Genomic DNA, 20,950 nt, shown 5'->3' on the forward strand with positions numbered 1-20,950 from the left:
TTCATAAATTAGAATATTCTATACAAATTATTATTGCTCCCATAAGGTTCTGCTACTTCATTATACCATGTTATAGTGGTGTCTTTGCATCCTTAAAGATTATATCCACAGATGGTACATTCATCCTGGTAGGTCTGAACCAAGCTGAGAAGGTTTTGAGTATACACAGACTAGACCATGCTATCTGTCATTGGTGGATTGGCCAGCTTAACTTCAGAGAGCTCATCATTCTAAGTCTAGCCACCAGGCAGTGAACTTTTATTAGCCATAAATGAATGAGGTGTGAAAGGGTCATGATCTACGTCAGTGGTTGGAGTTCACTCACATTGAGAAAGTGATGTGATGGATCTTTAAAAATACCAGCTGGAGTCAGATAATGGAGGGCCATCAAAGACAGATAGAGGAGTTCATGTCTTTGATGCAGCCAGCCATAGTCATCCAGAGAAGATTCAGGTGATGGTGGATTAAAAGGAGGAACAGATTAAGTCAGGGAGACGAGCTAAGAGACTGTTGGTGTAATTCTGATACAAAATGATGAAAGGCTAGCCTAGTGAGGCAGCAATGAAAATGGAGAGAAATGGTCAAACTAAAGGCATTTTGAAGCAAGAAAAGAAAATTTGGTGATTAATTAGATATAGGGGATGAAGGAAGAGAATGAATGAAAGATAAAACCAAGGTTTCTAGAATGAGAAGGCTAGAAGAGGAGTGGTGCCATTAACAGAGATGGAAAAGAGGACTTTTTTGGAAAAACCTTTGCTTCATTTGGGGTCCTAAACGGTATCTTTTAAAATGTATTAGAATCAATAGCAGAGAAGCTGTTCTGTCTCCTTTGAATAACACTGACGTGAAGGACAAAAATCAAGTTCACGACCTAATCAATGATTTAACCAATGGACTAGGAGTCAGGAGCAAAGGCATAAGTTAAACTTTGGTTCTTCAGACCACACTTCTTCTAAGAGTCTTTCTAACCTACTATCCTAAAACACATTGTATCCCAAAGCATGATCTATCGTTGGATGCTCAGGGTTTTGTTTTCCACTTTTAGTAATATATCTTTGGGGTAAACATCTGTCGCTTCAACTGTACATGATTCTTTATGCCCATTCTCAGAAAAATGAGAATACTCCAATCATGTTCATGGCCTGCCTCACAATAGTATCCTGAGGGGAGGAGGAGAAGGAGAGGCAGGAAGACCACTAACTGAATTTTCAGGTACAGCTACACTGAGTAGGAAGTATACAATTTAATTGCAGCTCAGCAGTAGTTTGATAGACATTTATTTAGCACCCGTGAACAAAACAGTGCACTAGTTTCTAAGGATACAAACATAGCTAGAACACAGACCTTGCCCATGAGAGCTATGCCCATGTAGGACCCAATGAACCATTGCCCAGGTATTAGTCATTTTCCGTGATCTCTTCTTTCTTCTGGATGTTTACATTAGGAATCATGCCAAAGAGAGGTCTGGATGTGTCTTCCTGTGAGATATTCAGATTCTACAAACTGATAACAACCAAAAGTCTCATCGAGCCTGTATCAATGATTGTCCCTCGACGGGTAAGTGGCTTCCATAACTAAACTATTACAGGGAAGAGGTCAACCACAGCATGCCATTGATGGAAACCCTAACTATGCCATCAGAGTGAATGGCCCCATACCTCTGCCTCTATGCTGACGTGAAGTATATTCTTATTCCTTCCATATCCTTATATAGAATAATTTCAAAGGTTTTTACATACTGGTGGTCCTGCTTTGGATGTTCTCCAGTTTTTCCACATCCTTCCTAAAATGCAGCTCTCAAAACTAAAAACAATATGGCAGATGTCACCCAAACAGGATAGAGTACAGCAAGACTATTACCTAGCCTCTTTTTCTGTACATAGTTACTACTTGGAGAAAGGGATTTTTCTTTGAAAGGAGACACAGACGAGGCAGCTAGGTGATGCAGCAGATAGAGCCCTGGTGCTGGAGTCAGGAGGATCTATATTTAAATCCAACCTCAGACATTTACTGGCTGTGTGATCTTGGGTAAATCACTTAACCCCAAAGACTCCAAAAAGGAAAAAAATGACAGTTCAGAAATTAATTATTGTACCCAAAGGAATTCCTGGATTTCCTGGAGAATCCTGGATTCTTGGAGAACTAATTTGGCTAAAAGTCTTCACTCCACCAAGCCTCATACCCCTTACAGGGGTTCTTAACTTTTTTGTATCACAGACTCTTTTGGGCAGTCTGGTGAAACCTATGGACCCCATTCAAAAAAATGTATAAAATAAAATACATCAAAACATTAAAAAACCAAGTTCCTAGACTCCATGTTGAGAATTCTGGTATTAGAACAACTAGAATGTACACTATACACAAGGTCTGAATACACTTTTTTTAATGATGTCTAGGACCCTCTTAGCTTTTTTGTCTATCCTATCACACTGCTGGCTTGTGTTAAAATTACAGTTCACCAAACCTCTTCCATCTCTTCAGCACCCTTAAGATCTTTTTCAAATGAATCATTATTTCCATACCTCATCATCTTGTACTTACCCAAGTTTAAGACATTACCTTTATTCCCATTAAACTTCATCTCATTAGAGTTGGCTCAACATTTTATCCTTTTACATTTTGGGTTCCAACTCTATCACCCAAAGAATTAACTGTCTCTTATAATTTTGTGTCAGCTGAAAATTTGGTAAGAATGCCATGTTTGCTCTTATCTTGGTAATTGATGAAAATATTAAGTGGCACAAGGATAAATCCTTGTGGCCCGCCATACCACCTCCTTTCAAGTTGTGCTCAGCTCAATAATAATAGCTCTTTGGGCTCAGCCATTCAGTTTCAAATTCACATAACTGTAATGTTCTTTAGCTCTCTATCTTGTCCACAACAATAACATGAGAGAATTTGTAGAATTCTTTGCTAAAAGTAGGTAAAAGAGATCTAAAGTATTCCAAAACAGGGGTGGGAAGCTGGGAGGAGGGGGAGAAAGAGAGAGAGAAAGGAGAAAAAGAAAAAGGAGAAGGAGAAAGAGAAGAAGAAAAGGAGGAGGAGGGAATGATGGAGGGAGAGAGAGAGTTAATCTCGCATAGACTATACTCTTGTTTTTGTTATTTAAATTGACAAACATTAATAAACATGAACATGTCTACATACAAAGAAAATAGAAAAAGGATTTCATATGAAACTGAATCTCCATCCTTTCTTGCTTGTTTCCTTTTTAAGTATATAATAAATTCAATAGTTTATTAAATTTTTTTAATTAATGAAAAGCCATCTTCTCTCCCTCCCATTTTCTGAAAAAACAGAAAAAATCTTTTACAAATACATATAATCAAATAAAACAAATTCTGACATTGGACATGTCAAAAAAAATCTCAATCTGCACGTCTCTGTGAGGAGGTAGATAGAAAGCAATGATTTCAAAACTATCTCATTTGTTTGTATCTCCCTCTGAATCTCTGTTTTCTTCTGTGTATTCTTTTAAGTGGCATGGACTATTCTTAATGAAATCATTCTGGACCTTTACGTTCACTGCTTTCTTTTCTGAATGTTCATTAATCTTCACGTATATTCATCATAAAATTAATAGAATTCTAAATTTTCCCAAGGAATTAAAATCTAGTTCATTGCCATATAGTTTTCAGATTATACTCTCAGTTTCTTTTCAAAATTCAGGTCAACATTCGCCTTTCTCGAATTCAGTCTCCGTGGTACCATTTTCCATTCAAAGGTCACTTGGCAGCATTTACATCCAGAATTCTTTTAAAACTTTTGTTCATTGTTCATCTTGGCCTAGTGATTTTACCTTATCAAAGGCCACTTAGTGCTGTCATTTTATCTTACTTATCTTGAGTATCAACTCACTATTAGCCTTTTAAAATTTTCATTTATCTTCAGTATCAATTCTCTTTTCAGTTAAAAAAAAAATATTTTTCTTGACAGAGAACACAGAAGCTGCTCCACCTTCATTCCATCACTTTTTATCATCCCATTGACTTTGAGCAGCAGTCTTCACCCTTTTTTTATTAATTTATTTATTTTCAGTTTTCAGCAATTACTTCCATATGTTTTAAATTTTCTTCCCCTCCTCTCCCCTTCCCTCCCCAAGAAAGCATGCAATCTTATATGGGTTCTACACATATATTCTCATTAAACACATTTTCACTTTAGTCATATTGCATAGAAGAATTAAAACAAATGGGAAAAACTATGAGAAAAAAACAAAACGTAACAAAAGAGAAAACAATCTGCTTCATTTTGCATTCCAGTTCAATAGTTCTTTCTCTGGATGTGGATGACATTTTGGCTCAAGATTCCTTTGGAAATATTTTAGGTTCTTGCATTGCCATAAAGGTCTAAGAAACAGTCCTCACACACTGTGGCTGTTACTGTGTATAATGTTTTCCTGGTTCTGCTCATTTCACTCAGCATCAGTTCATATAATAAGTCTTTCCAGGTTTTTCTGGTCTACCTGTTTGTCATTTCTTTTATAGTATTCAATAGTATTATATAGTATATATGTTTCTATATATAGTATAGTATATTTCTTATATAGTATTCAATAGCATTCCATTACATTCATATACCACAACTTGTTCACCCATTCTCCAATTGAGTTTTATCCCTTTTTTATCTTCCTTTTTACCTCATATGTTAAAAACTTACCTACCTTCACCAGCTTCAAACCACTCTGAATTTCACAACTCCTGAGAATGTTTTAAAAGCACTTGCCAAGTTTTGAAATTCATTTGTTAACCTTCCCTTGCTGCCATCCTTTGAATATCTTTTGAAATCCAACTTGATGGATGAATCATCTTTGCACAGATGTTTTCCTTAGAAACCTTCTCCTTCCCCTTCTTTCTCACTGGAATTCTTTTTGCATCTTCAGAATTATCTTGAAAGATTCCTAACATTGATGAACTGATTTGTTCTCTAGAATCTTAAACCACTGCATCCTACCTATCCTGTTTTTTGAAATCTGTTCCCCCAAAATCCAAAATGAATATTAGACTATACCTGGCATGCTTATCCTCTGTCACAAATTCTAAGATGGGGTCACTTCCCCACAAGTCCATAATTTCTACTTTGGAAACCAGTTTATGAGTAGGATCATAGATTTGGAGCTTTCCAGCTCCAAGACTTCAGAAGTCTTCTAAGTCAGCTCCCCAGATGAGGAAACTTCAGTCCAAGTGCTGCTATAAATATTTTAGGTATATGAGAACTTTTAATTAATGACCTCATTTGTGTATATGCCTAATAGTAGAATCTTTGGGTTGAAGAGTATAGACATTTTAGTCACTTCATTTGAATAATTCAAAATTGCTTTCCAAATTGGTTGTGACAATTCACAGTACCACCAACAATGCATGAATATATATATTTCTTTCCACAACCCTTCCAACATTATCTATTCTCATATTTTGTCATCTTTTTCAGTTGACTGCATGTAAGGTAAGGAAACATCAGGATTGAATGATGGCCTATCATACCACGGTTGATTAAAATCTAAGTTAAAATGTATATATTAGAGTACCTCAGCATTAAAGAATTAGTCTAACCTTATCAACTTGTACACCAGAAAAAGGAAAGTACTTCTTAGGTCACATATAGTATCTGTTGGCAGTAGCAACTTCTTTAGATTATCATTGCCTTGACCACATTACCTCTTTTTGTTTGTTTTTGTAGTCGGAATCCTACCAAGAAGACATCTACCCCTTGACGGCTGGAGTCCAGCCCGCTCTGACAGCACAGGAATGGCTGAGTGGAATGAATAAAGGTCAGGATTTCAGAGATAGATGTTTGCCTTCTGGTGCAACAACAATAAAGATCACTCGATTGACCTACTGTGGCTTCAGTTCAAAAATATTGTGAAATAGGATGCCTTTAATCAAAGCCCTGTAAATTATTGGACCCAAAGCTGGCATGAAGCATTTCCCAAGCATTTATTGTTTTTGCAGTTTACTCATTTTAGTCATGTCCAACTCCTCGTGACCCCATTTGAGGTTTTCTTGGCAAAGATACTGAAATGGTTTGCCATTTCCTTCCTTCTCTAGTTCATTTTACAAATGAGAAACAGGGGCAAAAAAGGATTAAATGACTTGCCTAGGGTCACAATGCTAAGTGTCTCTAGTCAGGAAGATGAGTCTTCCTGATTCCAAGCCCTGCACTCTATCCACTGCACCACCTGGTGGTATAATATACCTACTTTCTTTTCCTCAGATTACTTTGTGGCTGTGACAGATGACTCTGAGTGTGGATTTTGCAACCCATCTGATACCTAACCCCATTTTCAAATGGGCTATAATGAGCCCTATTTCCCTTTTCAAACGGGTTGTGATCTTCATTGAAGAATTCATTGCATTATCTTTTGTGTTTTTTCCAAACAAAAATGATTGTTTTCTTTTTAATTTCATTTTCCAATTAACAAGCATTTCTTTCTTTCCCATCCTCCAGTATAAAAAAAAAAGAAAATCTCTATAACAAATATGCATAGCCAACCAAAACACATTTCTGCATTGTCCACATCCAAAAAATTACATTATCTTTTCCCCAAAACCCAAATATTCTAAATTTTTCTATGTAGAAAATTCTTCCTGTAATCCAAGTTCACAAACTTGGTTCCTTCCTCTTTGCCTCACTCTCGCTCAACCCACATATTCAGTGAGCTGTCAGATCTTAAAATTTCTCCCACCATATCTCTCACATCTGTCCTTCTCTCCTCTCACATAGTCACCTTCCTATAGTTAAGGTCCCCATCACCTGTTGCCGGTACTAATACAATTGCATCCTAATTGATTCTCTGTCTTATCTCTTCTCTTTAATTCATCCTAGACACAACTGTCAAAGTCAGTTCCTAAAATGTAGATCTGGCCATATCATTCCGTTCTTCAATTACTCTAGTAGATCCCTATTGACTCGCAAATAAAATATTAATTCATCTTTATTTCATCCTTTCCATTTTTTAATACATGATAAATAATACACAATGTATTATGTTATTATAGTTTACATATGATCTAATAATTATGTTATTATATAATGATAATTATATTATCATATATAGATAATATGTAATAATATATTTTAAATGATATACATAGTAATACAGTAGTCCATGTATATATAGTAGTGTGTAAAGACCTTACGAATCTCAACTTTATTTATTTAAAAATAAGTAAACATGTTGGCGATGTAGGCTCCAGAAATGTTTTCTGTGCAATCAGAAAAGTTGGGAGACCATTGATTTAGTCATTGGCTCTAAAGGTCATATCTGTGTTGTCTTAATTGAATTAATAATGAAAGATTTTGTTTTAAATATATTTAGAACTCATAGAGTTCTTGTAAGGAAATATTTAATTCATTTTGTACCTTTTTAGTAAAAAGATAAATATCATCAGAAAAATCACATCTGGAAGATTCATTGTACAGCTTGAATGTCAGAGGGATCCAGAAACAGAATAAGATAATGAACACATCCTGGTTCAAAGCCATGTACTCATAGTTAGATAGCCAGTAAGTAGTGAAACTAGGAGATAAACCCAGACTCCAAGTCCAACATTTGTTCTCCTGTCCATTCCTATTTGTTAGTATAAAATCCCCTCTTCATCAAAAGTCATTGGAAGAGTCATACAATTACCTACCAATAGCCAAAGTTGTTAGTGAGTGTTGGGTGATAACATCCCTCAGAAATTCATTGTTCCCTCCTTCTGCTGAACAGGAATCCCACTCTGACACAAACAAAGCACATGTAGGCATTTGGGGACAGTTCATTGACAGGTAACTCTTTGGAAACACCAGTATAAATCAATGAATGTTACCTTCCTCTAAGTGAGTACCCGAAAAGGCCAACCTAAAAAGACCAAGGTCTCCCATTGCATCCTGAGCCATCTCCAGTCATCCTGATGAATAGCTGGTCACTGGACCCAGATGGCTCAGGAGGAGAAAGTGAAGTTGGTGACCTTGCACAGCCCTCCCTCACTCAGTACAAAGTCAAGTGCAAGTCATGTCATCATTTCTCTGATGTAATGGTCTTCTTTGAAAACAAAGGACAAGCACAGACAGATAAATGGTATCAGAGGTGTCCAACACCCAGCAGCTATGAGGCCCACGACACTCTAGGGTGTGACTGGAACCAGATGAAAGTGTAACTGGGAAATATTTAACAAAACAAACAAAAGTACAATTTAGATAGATGATATCACATTTTAAAACTGAGTCAGCATGCAGCATACATTGATCCTTATGTAAGGGTTTATGTTTGAGTTTGACATCACTACTCTAAACCCCTGAAGTTTGCTCATTGCTTGTCTCTATGTGTCTGAAAAGGGGTGTGAATGGTGTGCTTACTTCACTTTATTTGTCTCTTAGGGCCATTGCTGGTGTCTCTGAGACCAGGGTCTGAGCTTGCAAACTCTCAGCGACAGTTTCCTGAAAGGACGCTATCCAATTCTGTGCCTCTAGAGTCAAATAGGTATCAAGACAGGATAGAAAGGAAAACAGCATTTGATGATGCCAAGAAGCCATACAGGTTCCAGGATGACAGAGGATCGAAAAAAGGAATGGATCAAGTACAAGAGGACAGGAAATCTTGGCTTTCAAATGGCTTTGATCCATTTGAATGTCCTCCACCCAAAACAGAAAGTGAGGTAAGAGTATGTGAAAAGTAATCATTGGGAATGGGCTTCTCCGGATGTGTAAGATGGGATCATCTCTAGAGGAATAAATAAGGATGTTTGTGAGGCCCAGATATAGGCAAAGGAATAATGAGGGATAAGGGAGAGAAGGAAAAGAAGAAGAAGAAAAAGATGAGTGATAATATGTAGTTTGGGAAGAAGATGAAAGAAAAACTAGAGGAAGAGGTAGAAGGAAAGAAAATGTGAAGGTCACAGGTGGAGAAAGATAGATTTCTATCTATATCTATTATATATCTGTGTATTTTATATATATATATATATATATATATATATATATATATATATATATATATATATATCTATTAAGAGGTATATATGGTGGTACAGGAAAAAAGAGAAAGCCACTTCTAGACACCTCAGGTTGCTTACCCTTAGTGGAAAGCCTCATTTTAAAATTCAATTGATTTTTACAAATGCTTTGAAAAAATTAGACTTCCCAGGAGCTTAATGAATCCCAAGCATTTTAATCCCATTTAACAGACAGTAAAACTAAGACCCACCATTATGTCCATGCCACTTTCAGAAATGGAAGGCAGAAATCCCAATTTATTGATTATCAGTGTTTATATAATTTTGTTTAAGACCTTCTGACCCCTGCATATATTTAAAATACTCAGGTTTCTTTATCCTAGCTCTTATTGTCTACTATAACCATAGGTTTCCCAAAATACACTTGTGATCTATAAAATCAAGATCTGGTTTTTTTGTTAACTTATTCAATAAGCCAAATTATTTATAATGGCTTCTAGAATGGTCCCCTTGGAAAGAGTACAGTCTTTAGAGGATTAGCAACTCTTTTGGTTCACTTTAAGTTCAGTTTCGTTCTTATAAGTGACTATATATTTCTTTGGAAAGACCTTTCAAACCATATCTTACCGTCCCTTTCTTTTCTTCTCCCTTTCTCCTTTGCCCAATCCCTCACTCCCCAAAGCACCAAGAATGCAAAGAAGATGGTAGATGGGAGTTCACTAAAATAATAAACTATTCCAGATCCTCTATCAATAGCCCCTTCCCCTGTTAGCACCACTTCAAGCCTTTCTACGGACAGCGGGAGTTGGTTGATCCATTCACTAGACGGGAAACCAAGTATTGACAAAACCCAGTGCTTTTGCGGCTCAATAACTGAAGAAGTGAGATTCATTCATTTAAGAACAGCTACGAAATAGCTGTACATCATAAAAAGGTCCCTTTAGATCCAAGTCATGTTAACATAACCACTTAAAAAAATTGGGGATGGGGGTGGAGACAGGAAATAATAAAGGATAAAGCATTTCAGTAAAAGCCAGTATTCCCCCATACCCACTGCTTTCCTACTGTTCATCCTGCTACTTGATGTACCTACCCCTCAGTTCTGATACCCCAACCATAATGGACCAGATTAACCTGTCTGTTGTATTCCAGCTGCTGCACATGTTCTATCGACAACAAGAAGAAATTCGGAGACTTCGAGAGCTGGTAAACCAGAGAGAAGTCCAAGTCAAACAGCTGGAACTGGAGATCAAAAACATACACATGAGTTCAGGCACATATTGAGAGGGAGAGAAAGAAACTGTTTTCCTGACCCTCAGAACCCAGAGCAACTCCCAGACAACTATCAAAACCAAACTCCAAATCTCATAAGAATAACTACTGTTTTTTATATTTTTGTGAAAAAAGAAAAATTTAATTCATTGAAAAATGCCAGTGGTCAATAGTGCCCAATTTTCTACTTGCCTTCTTTTCACAGAGGTTTTTGAATCAAGTCATTTTAAATAATACTTCGGTCTTTTGTTCATTATCTCTCTCTTTTAAAAAATAATCCATAGAAGCAAAAACAAAAAGTGCTATAGCATCTCAAAGAGAGAGACAGAAAGAAAGAGAGAGAGAGAGTGAGTGAGAGAGTGAGAGGGAGAGAGAGAGAGAGAGTGAGAGATGGACAGAGAGCAGCACTCAGCATACCGTTATACGCAATTAAGAGAAGGGTCTCAAGGAAATCTCCTCCTGCAGGGATTCTTTCCATTGATACGGACCACAGCCCTTAGAAAATTCCTAGAGAGTTGCCAGAGGAGCATATAGCTAAATGGCTTGCCCAGGATCACACAACTAGGTAAGTATCACAGACAGGACTTGACGGCAGATCTTTCTGAATCCAAGCCCAGCATTCAATTATTTTTACCATACTGCCCCTATATAGTGAACAGATAGATTTAAATAAATTTCTTTCTTTTTCCCCTGGAAATGAGACCTTGTCAAATGTACTCAGATTAAACTGAGTAGCCAGCTCTTGACTTAAGGTCAATTACAAAGATTTTCCATAGACGTTGAAGAGCTTAATTGCCAGTATATGTATGGTTCAAGTTCTAGTTCTGGTCCCAGAATGCAGATAATCAAATCCAAACTGTTCTTCCTTTAAAAAAAAATATGCAAGACTCTTATGTCTCCTTGGTACAGCAGCCCAGCAACAAACTAAGGATTATTGGGAGTAAAAGTCAGTTAACCAATGGGTCAGAGATGGTTATTTACTCACTATCACTGCAGGGCAACTACTACAGTTTGGAAACCTGGGTTTATGGCTCATGATGGAGAACCTATACAGTTCACCCTCACAGGTGTTCTATAAACCATCGCAAAAATAGGATATAATGGCAAAGGTCCAAATGAGTTATGAGCGTTGACTGCCATGAAGCATTTTACTGCTCATGTCTTTCCCACAGCTCCACTCTGAGCAACCAAGCTCATACAGTGGGTATATGATGCCCTATCTGGTTATATTTTAAATCTGCATGTCCCCCATATCCTGAGATACTGGGGCTCACCATGTCTTGTTTTTTCACTAGGCCACACTTCCTTGGGCATGCTTTTCTCACCTGAGCAGCACTCTGTCCTGTAAATACTTTAAAATGCTGGAACTTATTTTTATACAAGCATTGTCTGCAAAATATGCCTTACTGCACTGAGGGAAAGGATGAATCACTGTTGATTATGGGGGGAGCAGAAATCCATGATATACTATGTTTTAAACATGTCATCTACTATCTTCTCATGTAAAATTCATATATCAGTGACCAAAATTTCATGTTTAAAAATAGTATGTGGCTTCTCTGAGACAGACAGAAAGCTTTTTTTATTTTCTTTTTTTTGTCTAGAATAAATTATTTAAATTATTTGACAGCTAGGGAAAGGGCCAGGTAATTTTTACCCAATATTTTTTTAACCAGTCTTTTTTTAATTGTATTTTTTTTATATATGTGACCCGATACGGCTAAAATTGGTCATATCCACAGTGCTCAGCCAATTAGTAGAATGCTCACTGATCTACATACTTGAAACAATAATAGTTTGTTTACTGATTTTCTTTTCCATGAACAGCTATTTAATCAGCACCTGAGTATAATCTTTGGAAGAATACCTCTGTATAAATGTTGAGTTCTAAATATGTTTTCTCCAATCCCCTTGCCTGCAAGCATATTTTGAATTTGTTCAAAAACATAATATACAGGAGATCAAATAACAAAAATTGGTTTATGCTTTATTAAACTGTGCCTAAAACTATTTGAATAATCATTTTATCATCATTTCTTAAATTCCTTGTATCTTTGTAAAAAGAAATATAGATGTTGTGGAATTGTGCAATGAAAAACAAATGTAACAAAATAATAAATAACTGCCTAGACTTTTACTTTTTAATACAGAGTTGTTGTTTTTTTTAATAAATAGTATGTATTCACTTTGCTTAAAGCAAAAATCAAGTAAAGTAAAGGAGTGGGATCTTCTGGAAGTTGGCCGATTGAGCTTTCATTTATGGAGATGGTGGGACCTTCTCTTACTAGGCACTAAGTACATTTACGTAAATGCATGTGGATCACCTAACAAAACCTTTGCCCTGCTCGTGGAACCTGCCCTTGTGTATTATATGTAAACTGTTATGTTCCATTTCTTTCTAATAAAAACAGATGTCTAAACCTGAAAAACAATTCACACTGGTAACCAAAAGCATCTCTTTTGCCCTACTTTGCCTTCAAGTGAGATGCCATTTGGGAAAAGTCTGCTGGTTTGGTGCTGCCTGACAAACAGTGTCGATCTTGAACCTCATGGAAATGAATTGAAGATTTCAGGACTCAAACTCTTGGCTTGTCATTATCTGTCTAAGATATTTATGCCCCACCTGAGTTGTTTAAATGTATAAATGCTACTTACAAGTGACATGGATAGGTAACATCTGGGAATTGACCCACCTCTGTGTGGTGGGAGGAGACCCAAGGAGCTTCTTTGCCCTTTGAAGAGAAGTCAGTATCACCACAAAGTTGGGTGCCCTTTTTTCCAGTCTCTGATAGGGATATTAGGCTAGAGTTATATCTCTCTGCTTCCATCAAACATCTCTGGCCTTGAGAATACAACGTTTCATGGTTTTGAAGGAAAGACTTTCTTGGTCACTCTCAAGGGAGAACATAATCCTTAGCTTCACTCTCCAGTTTAGCTTCTTCCCTCCAAACACTGGTTACAAAAAGCAAATAGAGTGTAAAACCATTTATTCAAGCAAAACAAACCAGAAATTAAAGACTCTGTACTGATTAGAAAAGTAGACCAGATAAAACAACAGCAACCACATAGAAGTGAACGAATGAGCTTCTCATCTGAGAGTGAGACAATGTCTCAGCTGCTCCAAGGAGGTCTATTCCAGCAGTCTCTAGGGAAGAAAGCTTGAAATCAGAGACATTTTGAAGAACCAGCTTCCACTGCATATCGTTATCTTCTCTCTCCTTAAGAATTTCTGACTCCCACGCAGTAAATTCTTTATACAGGTATGCAGTGTGATACTCTACCATTTAGGAGCCTTGCCCCTCTCACCACATGCGAAAACACCTCAGGCTTGCTTTGGAAACCCAGTTACATTTACAAAAGAAATGTTTCAGGGAAACAATTTGGTAGGAGATTTTCTTGGAGAAGGATATTGTGAAGTAGACTGGGCAGTTTTCCCTTGAGTGATTCACACTCAAGGTGAAGAATGTGGCTCAGAAGTGGTTTTTCCCTAGAACCTCTAGTAAGTTCTCATGTTTCAAAGAAAACATTGTTTTATATGTTTCTTACTCAAAAGTGTCCTCCTTAACAGGTAGAACCATAGCTTGGAGTTACTGAGGCTGGAGCAAATGCAGTTGTGGGGAGGGAATCCTAGCAGTGGCCATGGCCCAGAAGACTGGGAGACTAGCAGCCCAGAAGACAATCACACCAGGAGAAGGGCTACCTCTGTGGCTGGTCGCATCTGGAGATGCAAGCCTAGCAGCTTATTCCTGCAGGTGTTAAAGCCACAGCTACTAAAGACTCAGAAAGGAAGTACTTGCCTCAAAGTCACTGGCATTGTCAAATGGTTCCACCTCAGAAACTGATATCATTTTATCAATGGAAATGGCATTAAAGAAGAGGTATTAACATCTGCTTTGCTGCTATATTCGAAGGTTATGGTTGTTGCTGAGTCATTCCAGCTGTGTCCAACTCTTTATGGGGTTTTGGGGTTTTCTTGGCAAAGATTGTAGAGTAGTTTTCCTTTTCCTTCTCCAGCTCATTTTACTGATGATGAGACAGAGGCCAACAGGATTAAGTGACTTGCCCAGAATCACTCAGCTAGGAAGTGTCTGAGGCCAGATTTGAACCCAGGTCTTTCTCATTTCAGGCCTGGTGTACTATCCACTGTGCCACCTAGCTGCCTCACATCCTAAGGACCATGAGACTTTTCCACCTGACTCACAGATGAAATCTTCCATAAGTGTGGTCTCTAACTCCATTAAAAGGTGAAATCCTTGAATGTAGTCACTGTTTTTCTTTTTGATTTGTATCTCCAGACCTTAGCATGTGCTTTGCACATAAATAAGCGTTTAATATATGTTTTATTCATTCATTCATTAACCTCATACATATCCCTATGGGCAGCTAGGTGATGCAGTGGATAGAGCACCAGTGCAGGAGTCAGGAGGAACTGAGTTCAAATCTCACCTCAGACACTTGACACTCACTAGCTGCGTGACCTTGGGCAAGTCACTTAACCCAATTGCCTCATTCTGGGTCATCTCCAGTCATCCTGATGAATATCTGGTCACTGAATTCAGATGGCTCTGGAGGAGAAGTGAGGCTGGTGACCTGCACAGCCCTCCCTCAAAACAAAGTCAAGTGTAAGTCATGTCATTATTTCTCTGATGGCATGGTCTTCTTTGGCAACAAAGGATGAACACATATTCACACACACACACACATACACACACACACACACATCCCTGTGTTAGGCTCTGGAGAAAAGGCAAGGCCTAGGAGAAGGACACAGCAGACCTAGAGGACTACAAAGTGAAAGAGAAAGAGAGAAACAGTTGAAGTAGAAAAGAAGCAAGCTACACTCCCATCCCCACACACCCCACAAACATGCCTCTGTCATGTCAGGTCCCTCAGGCAAAACTGCCCAGAGAAAATCATATCTGTTCAGTTCTGGGCACCACATGTGAAAAAAGATATCGACAAACTAGAGTATATCTAAAGGTAAGTGATCAAGATTGTGATGTAACTGTGCCATATGAGGAAACCATATGTTATCTACTATGCAGCCTGGTATAGGGGATAGAGAGCTGGCCTTAACATTAAGAAAACCTGGCTGAGTTCAAGTCCTATCTCTGACTCACCCTGACTGAGTGACTAGGAAAATCATTTAACTTCTCAGTTTTTTGGAGGCAGAGCATAGGGAATAGGGACTGTCTTTGGAATCAGGCAGACCTGAATTCAAGTATTAACTTTGTTATATGTTAGGTGTGTAATAATGGGTAAAGCATTTATTCTTTCAGTGCCCCCAGGCAACTGTAATACTCTTAAGTTGCAAATGAATTGTTGATCCGTATTAATGGAGGGAATTTCCCAACCAAGATTCCTTCTATCATTGTAGTCACAGGTCCAACAAAGGATGAACACATATTCACACACACACACACACACGCACACGCAGACTGCAGTCCTACTGCAGTATTTCAGTATGAAGTGAATTTGACCCTAAGTTCTCAAAGCCAGTAAGGCACAAGCTTTGGCAGTCTTACCAAGCTACAAAGGCTTTGTCCAGAAAGGAACTGTGTCTTGAGTAAGGACCTGTCAAGCTAAATGTGTGGATGCTTATCAGTGGAAAGCTAGCTACTAAATGATGAATGCAGGTGGGAGACACAGTACTCATAAAACTACTAAAGTGAAGAGAGGTTATGACCTTCATCAGTGAAGGGATGGTCAATACTAATAAAAAAAATGGCTCTTTTTAAGTACTCACTTATGGTTACTATTATGATTGTTCTAAAAAATAACCTGTACCTGAACTCAAATCTGTCTCCAAACACTTACTAGCTTTATGACCCTGAGCAAGTCACTTACCCCTGTTTGCCTCAGTTTCCTCATCTATAAAATGAACTGGAGAAGGAAATGGGAAACTACTCCAGTATCTTTGCTAAGAAAACCCCAAATTGGGACATGAGGAGTCAGTCAGTCACGACTGAACAGCAAGAATGATCTAGAAAGATTGTACTGTGTAGGGATGTGTTCCTTCTCGAATTCACCTAAAGACATGACCAGGAGGAGTCAGCATACTTCTCTCACCTAAATACTACTTCCTATCTTTCCTCTGTCCCCATCATTCTTCAGTATTCCATCCTTTGAAGTTCACTCTGTCTATATCACCCCCCTCTAAATCTTTATTGCCATCATCTGTGGGTCTCTCAGTCATTCTCCCTCATTTCTCAAGAAATTCAGTACTTGACTGGTATTCTTCCTCTGCTACCTTCATACTGGGGGTCTTCACTAAAAATGTTGATATCCTTTTAAACAGTCATGTTGAGGGCCAGGATGGAGTGTGGTGGCAAGTTCAGGATAGAACTTCGGGAAAACCTGTTCTCTGAGACTGTGCTCAGGATCATCCAGAACTGCTCTCCAGGCCCCCCTGGGTGTTGCTGTGTCTGCAAGATAAACAAGAGAACTACAGAATACAAAGGATATGTAAAATAGACAACGCCCTTTAGGCTAACATTCTTTAAGATAAGAAGACTGGCCAAATTACTGGGACAGGAGAAGAGTAGATTATCACATAGACTTGCAGTTTCTGTCTTTAGATACCCTGACCCTCAGATCAATAAATGGAGTTGCCCTATCTTCTCTCACCTGCCCATGTCTTTCTTCTTCCCCACTTTCACCAAGCCACGTGGGGACGCTAGCTGTCCACCACACAGCCAGGCTTCACAGTTCATCAACATCCTTAATTCTACTAACCTTCCTTTTCACCTCAGCCAACCACAAGGTCCAAATATGAAGTCTGTCCTCAGCTCCCTCTCTTTGAATTTTTGTCTTCAAGTTGCCAAATCCCCTCTGCGACCCTGGTCCCTGCTCCAGTAGGAGAGGAGCTCTCTCCTTTCCTACCCTGCTTAGTTCTGTAGGACTAGGGTGTGGGGGACAGGATAATGGAAGCTACTTCTAAACAAGGAAAATTGTCTTTTTCCATCTTCCTGTCCTCAACACCATCCCATGCCAAGATCACCTCTCTCTTTTTACTATTAGGAGATACCCCATTTTCCAAAACTAAAGCCCAGCAAGAAAGCTGTGCCCTTAGCTTGGCAAAACAACAATCCTTGGCACTCTCTAGATGAACTCAGCCACAGCAAAATCCCATAACTATTTCCCACTAGCACCAGGTGGTCCTGAGCTTCGAAAAGCACCTGCAGGACCCATGTTCTGGTCATGAAACCTGGCTATGAATCAAATGTGTCTCATTGTTGCTGTTATCCCTCACTGTCAAAGCAACAGTTCACTTACTAAACATTGCTATACATACATACATACATACATACACACACATGTATATATACAGAGAGAGAGAGAGATTTGCCCACATTAAAGTGAATCTCCTAGAGAGGAGATCCCAGCACATGTGTCTAGTTTCCCTCCTCCAATGGAATAAAGAAAGCTTTTTGCTTATGACCACTGTTAGCTCTTTAGTTTTGTTTTTATTTTATTTGGTTTCTTATAGCTAACTGTGATTGTGGTCTGTGTGGACTCTTTAATATTTTCAGAATTAATTGTGGTTGTGATAACCTGTGTGAGCTCTCTAGTATAGGTATGTGTGTGTATACATACATATATACATGAGTTGGCAGCAGCTTCATAATATCGTGACTTTTTGATCATTTATTTTCAGAATTGACAGCACCTAAGACAGCATCATTTTCTTTACCCAGAATAGATGCTAAATGAATATTTATTCAACTGAATTGGACTTGGATAGCGAGACTCCAAGCCACATAGATTTGGGATATGGCTTCCTCCCATCTATCTACCTGAGCTATACTAATGAGTCTTCATAGACTTATAAGTAGAAAGCATAGCCTACTTTTTGTGATGGCAAAGCATTGGAAACTGAGGGTATGTCTATCAACTGGGGAATGGCTGAACAAGTTGTGATATATGGTTGTGACGGAATATTATCGTGTTATAAGAATTACGAGCAGAACGCTCTCAGAAAAACCTGGACAGACTTACATGAAATGATACAAAGAGAAGTGAGTAGAACTTGGAGAACATTGTACACAGTAACAGCAATGTCATAGGATGATCGACTGTGAATGACAACTATTCTCAGCAATGTAAAGATCCAAGACAATTCTCAGGGACCTATGATGGAAAATACTACCCACCTCCAGAGAAAGAACTGAGGGGAGTCTGAATGCAGATGAAAACATACAGGGTTTTTTTTTTATTTTATTTTTCTTGTGGGATTTTTTTTGGCCTGTTTTCTTTCATAACATGAGTAATAAGGAAATGTTTTGCATGACTGCACCTGTATAACCTTTATCAAACTGCTTGTTTTCTCAATGACAGAGGAGGAAGGGTGGGACAGAATTCAGAACTCAAATTTTTAAAAGATGAAAATTAAAAAATTGGGAAAACACTATTAAAATTCAAAAGAAAGAAAGTGGGATGAAAGGAAGGAAGAAAGAAAGAAAGGGAGGAAGGAGAAAAAAGGATAGGGGAGGGAAGGGAAGGAGAGAGAAGAGAAGGGAGGGGAGGGGAGGGGAAGATAGGGGAGCAGAGAGGGGAAGAGAGGGGAGGGAGGGAGGAGGGGGTCGGGAGGGGAGGAAAGTTTGAAGGCTGAGCAGCCTTCCAAGTTCCGCGGCCCGGTTCCTGCCCCTCTCCTCCGCCCTTTGCTCCGATACACCAGGCTTTGCAGATGCACAAGTTTCGTTTCCTCCTTCCGCTCCTCCCCAGACCAAATGGCTGCGGCTGGTCCTTGGGCAGCAGCTGCTCCTGACCCGGTGCCCTGGCACATCGAGGCTGGGGAAGTGCGGAATGCCGCCCATGCTGGGGCGCAGGGAGAGCCCGGGAGCCGGGGCGGGGGGCCCGAAGGCGCGGAGGAGGCCCGGGGCCGCGCGGGGCCCGAGCCGACGCCCACTTGGCTGTGTCCGGAGCACCGCAGCCGGGCCGCGGAGCTGTTCTGCAGCCGCTGCAGACTCTGCGTGTGCGCCCTGTGTCCGCTGGTGGGTTCGCACCGGGGCCATCCCGTGCGCTTTGTCCACGAGGAGGTGGGCTTCAAGCAGGTGAGCCGGGCTGGAGGGGGCCCGCAGGGGCAGAGAAGGTCGGACGGTGCTAGACAGCGACGTCCCAGTCACTCCTGAGTCCTCTCCTTTCTTCCAATTACAAGTCTGGGAATGGAAGGAACCCCCCCCCCTTCCCTTTATATCCCACCCCCCACCCCCGCCCTTTTTAGATAGCTCCAGATGGTCCTCCTGCCAAGCGTATTTCTTTTGGGTGAGAAACTGAAGCTAGTGGGAAACTGGTCATTCTATATGATGGGAAAACTCCCCGGCAGTGTCCCTGCTGGTTTTGAAGGCAGAAAACTAGGGTTTGAATGCAGACTCTGATACTTAGTAGCTGTGTGATCTTGGTCAAGTCACTTAACCCTCCATGAGTCTCAGTTTCCCCTCCTCTGTGAAATGGGGATGATCATACTTACACTCCATGCCTGTTTGGGAGAGAGAGGTCCTTTGTAAACCTTCAAGTGCTTAGTAAGTGTGAACTTAATTCATTTCAACAGGCACTTAAGTGCCTAGTGCATCTAGAAAGACAAAAAATAAATGAAGGAAACAGTACTTGCCTTCAAAGGGCATACATTTTAGAGTGAGGGCAGAAGGGGAAGAGAAAGGGAGGGATAAGTAAATACAAAATGTATATAATAAATTAAACCCAAAGAAGTCTGGGGAAGTGAGTACTACAACTGTGGAGATCAGGATGAACCCTACTCCATAGGTAAGAAGTGGCACATGACCTGGGAGTGGAAGGGCAAGAAATTTGGATTCCAGAAAGTAGAGATGAGGAGGGGGAAAACATTCCAAGAAATAGAGGGCAGTATATACAAAAAAAAAAGTCATGGAAATAGGAGTAGAAACAGTTGGGTATGTGAAGCAACTCTTATTATTTCCCAATCTTTGTAAGGTTGCCAGGACATGACACCAACTAAACCTACCTGTGGCAGGGTACATCATCACCTTGTCTAAATGGTATTTATATTTTAGGGCATTGAAGAGATTTTCAAGCGATGTTACCTTTTTTTTTTTTTTTTGGTGGAACAAGGAGGGAGTAGTAACATTTCCCCTCCTCTTACCTTTTGTTTGCTACAAAGCTAATTTGCTACATCCAACCTCACTGAGTAAAATGTTATCTAGCTATCCTTCAAAGCTCTGCCCAAGTCTTAAAGCCTCTACGTATCACTGGGCAATGACTTAGCCCTCTCCTCCCCCAATGATTTCTGTCCTATTTCTGAATCTCCGTTGTGTGACTAGCACTTGGTTTCTAGAAGATCTCTCCAGTATCCTCATTTTACAGATGAGGAAACCAAGGATAAGTAAAGAAGGGAGAATGATTTGTCCCGAGTCACACCAAATCCATCTGCTTTCTACTGTTGCATCCCTATCGCGAAAGTAGTATGGCTACTTTCTTTTCTCGATTGTCACTAGCCACTCCTTTAGTAATGCATTATTAAAAATACGTTATGTTGCCAGCACCTAAGAAGTTCCTAATAAATGCTGAATGATTGATTGATTGTAAGGAATGGAAATCAAACTCACTGGCCTAGGGTTTACTGACTCTTCTCTTGGGGGAGAGGGAGTGAGAGGAGATCTGAACAGAGTTGTCCCTTTTTTAATTCTATCCCATCTCTCCTTTGCTCCAAAGATTTTCAGAGATCACAGGCACTGACTCAGCAATTCAGTAGACTGGGATATAGTTCT

The 20,950-nt window shown here is 39.4% G+C and overlaps 2 protein-coding genes across 4 annotated transcripts in view; both read left to right on the forward strand.

Moving 5' to 3' along the window:
• CORO2A (coronin 2A) overlaps nt 1–12,353 on the forward strand; it is a 168,912-nt gene extending 156,559 nt beyond the window's left edge. For all 3 annotated transcript variants that reach the window (XM_072604274.1, XM_072604281.1, XM_072604268.1), the window contains 4 exons: nt 1,445–1,557; nt 5,680–5,770; nt 8,362–8,639; nt 10,089–12,353. In XM_072604274.1, the coding sequence (XP_072460375.1) occupies nt 1,445–1,557; nt 5,680–5,770; nt 8,362–8,639; nt 10,089–10,220 (614 nt within the window). In that variant the 3' untranslated portion in view covers nt 10,221–12,353. The remainder of the gene's footprint in view (nt 1–1,444; nt 1,558–5,679; nt 5,771–8,361; nt 8,640–10,088) is intronic.
• A 6,460-nt stretch (nt 12,354–18,813) lies between these two features.
• TRIM14 (tripartite motif containing 14) overlaps nt 18,814–20,950 on the forward strand; it is a 42,197-nt gene continuing 40,060 nt past the window's right edge. The window contains exon 1 of the mRNA XM_072604305.1: nt 18,814–19,261. Coding sequence (XP_072460406.1) covers nt 18,938–19,261 — 324 coding nt within the window. The 5' untranslated portion in view covers nt 18,814–18,937. The remainder of the gene's footprint in view (nt 19,262–20,950) is intronic.

The sequence above is a fragment of the Notamacropus eugenii genome, chromosome 1 (genome assembly GCF_028372415.1).
Source record: "Notamacropus eugenii isolate mMacEug1 chromosome 1, mMacEug1.pri_v2, whole genome shotgun sequence".
NCBI lineage: Eukaryota > Metazoa > Chordata > Mammalia > Diprotodontia > Macropodidae > Notamacropus > Notamacropus eugenii.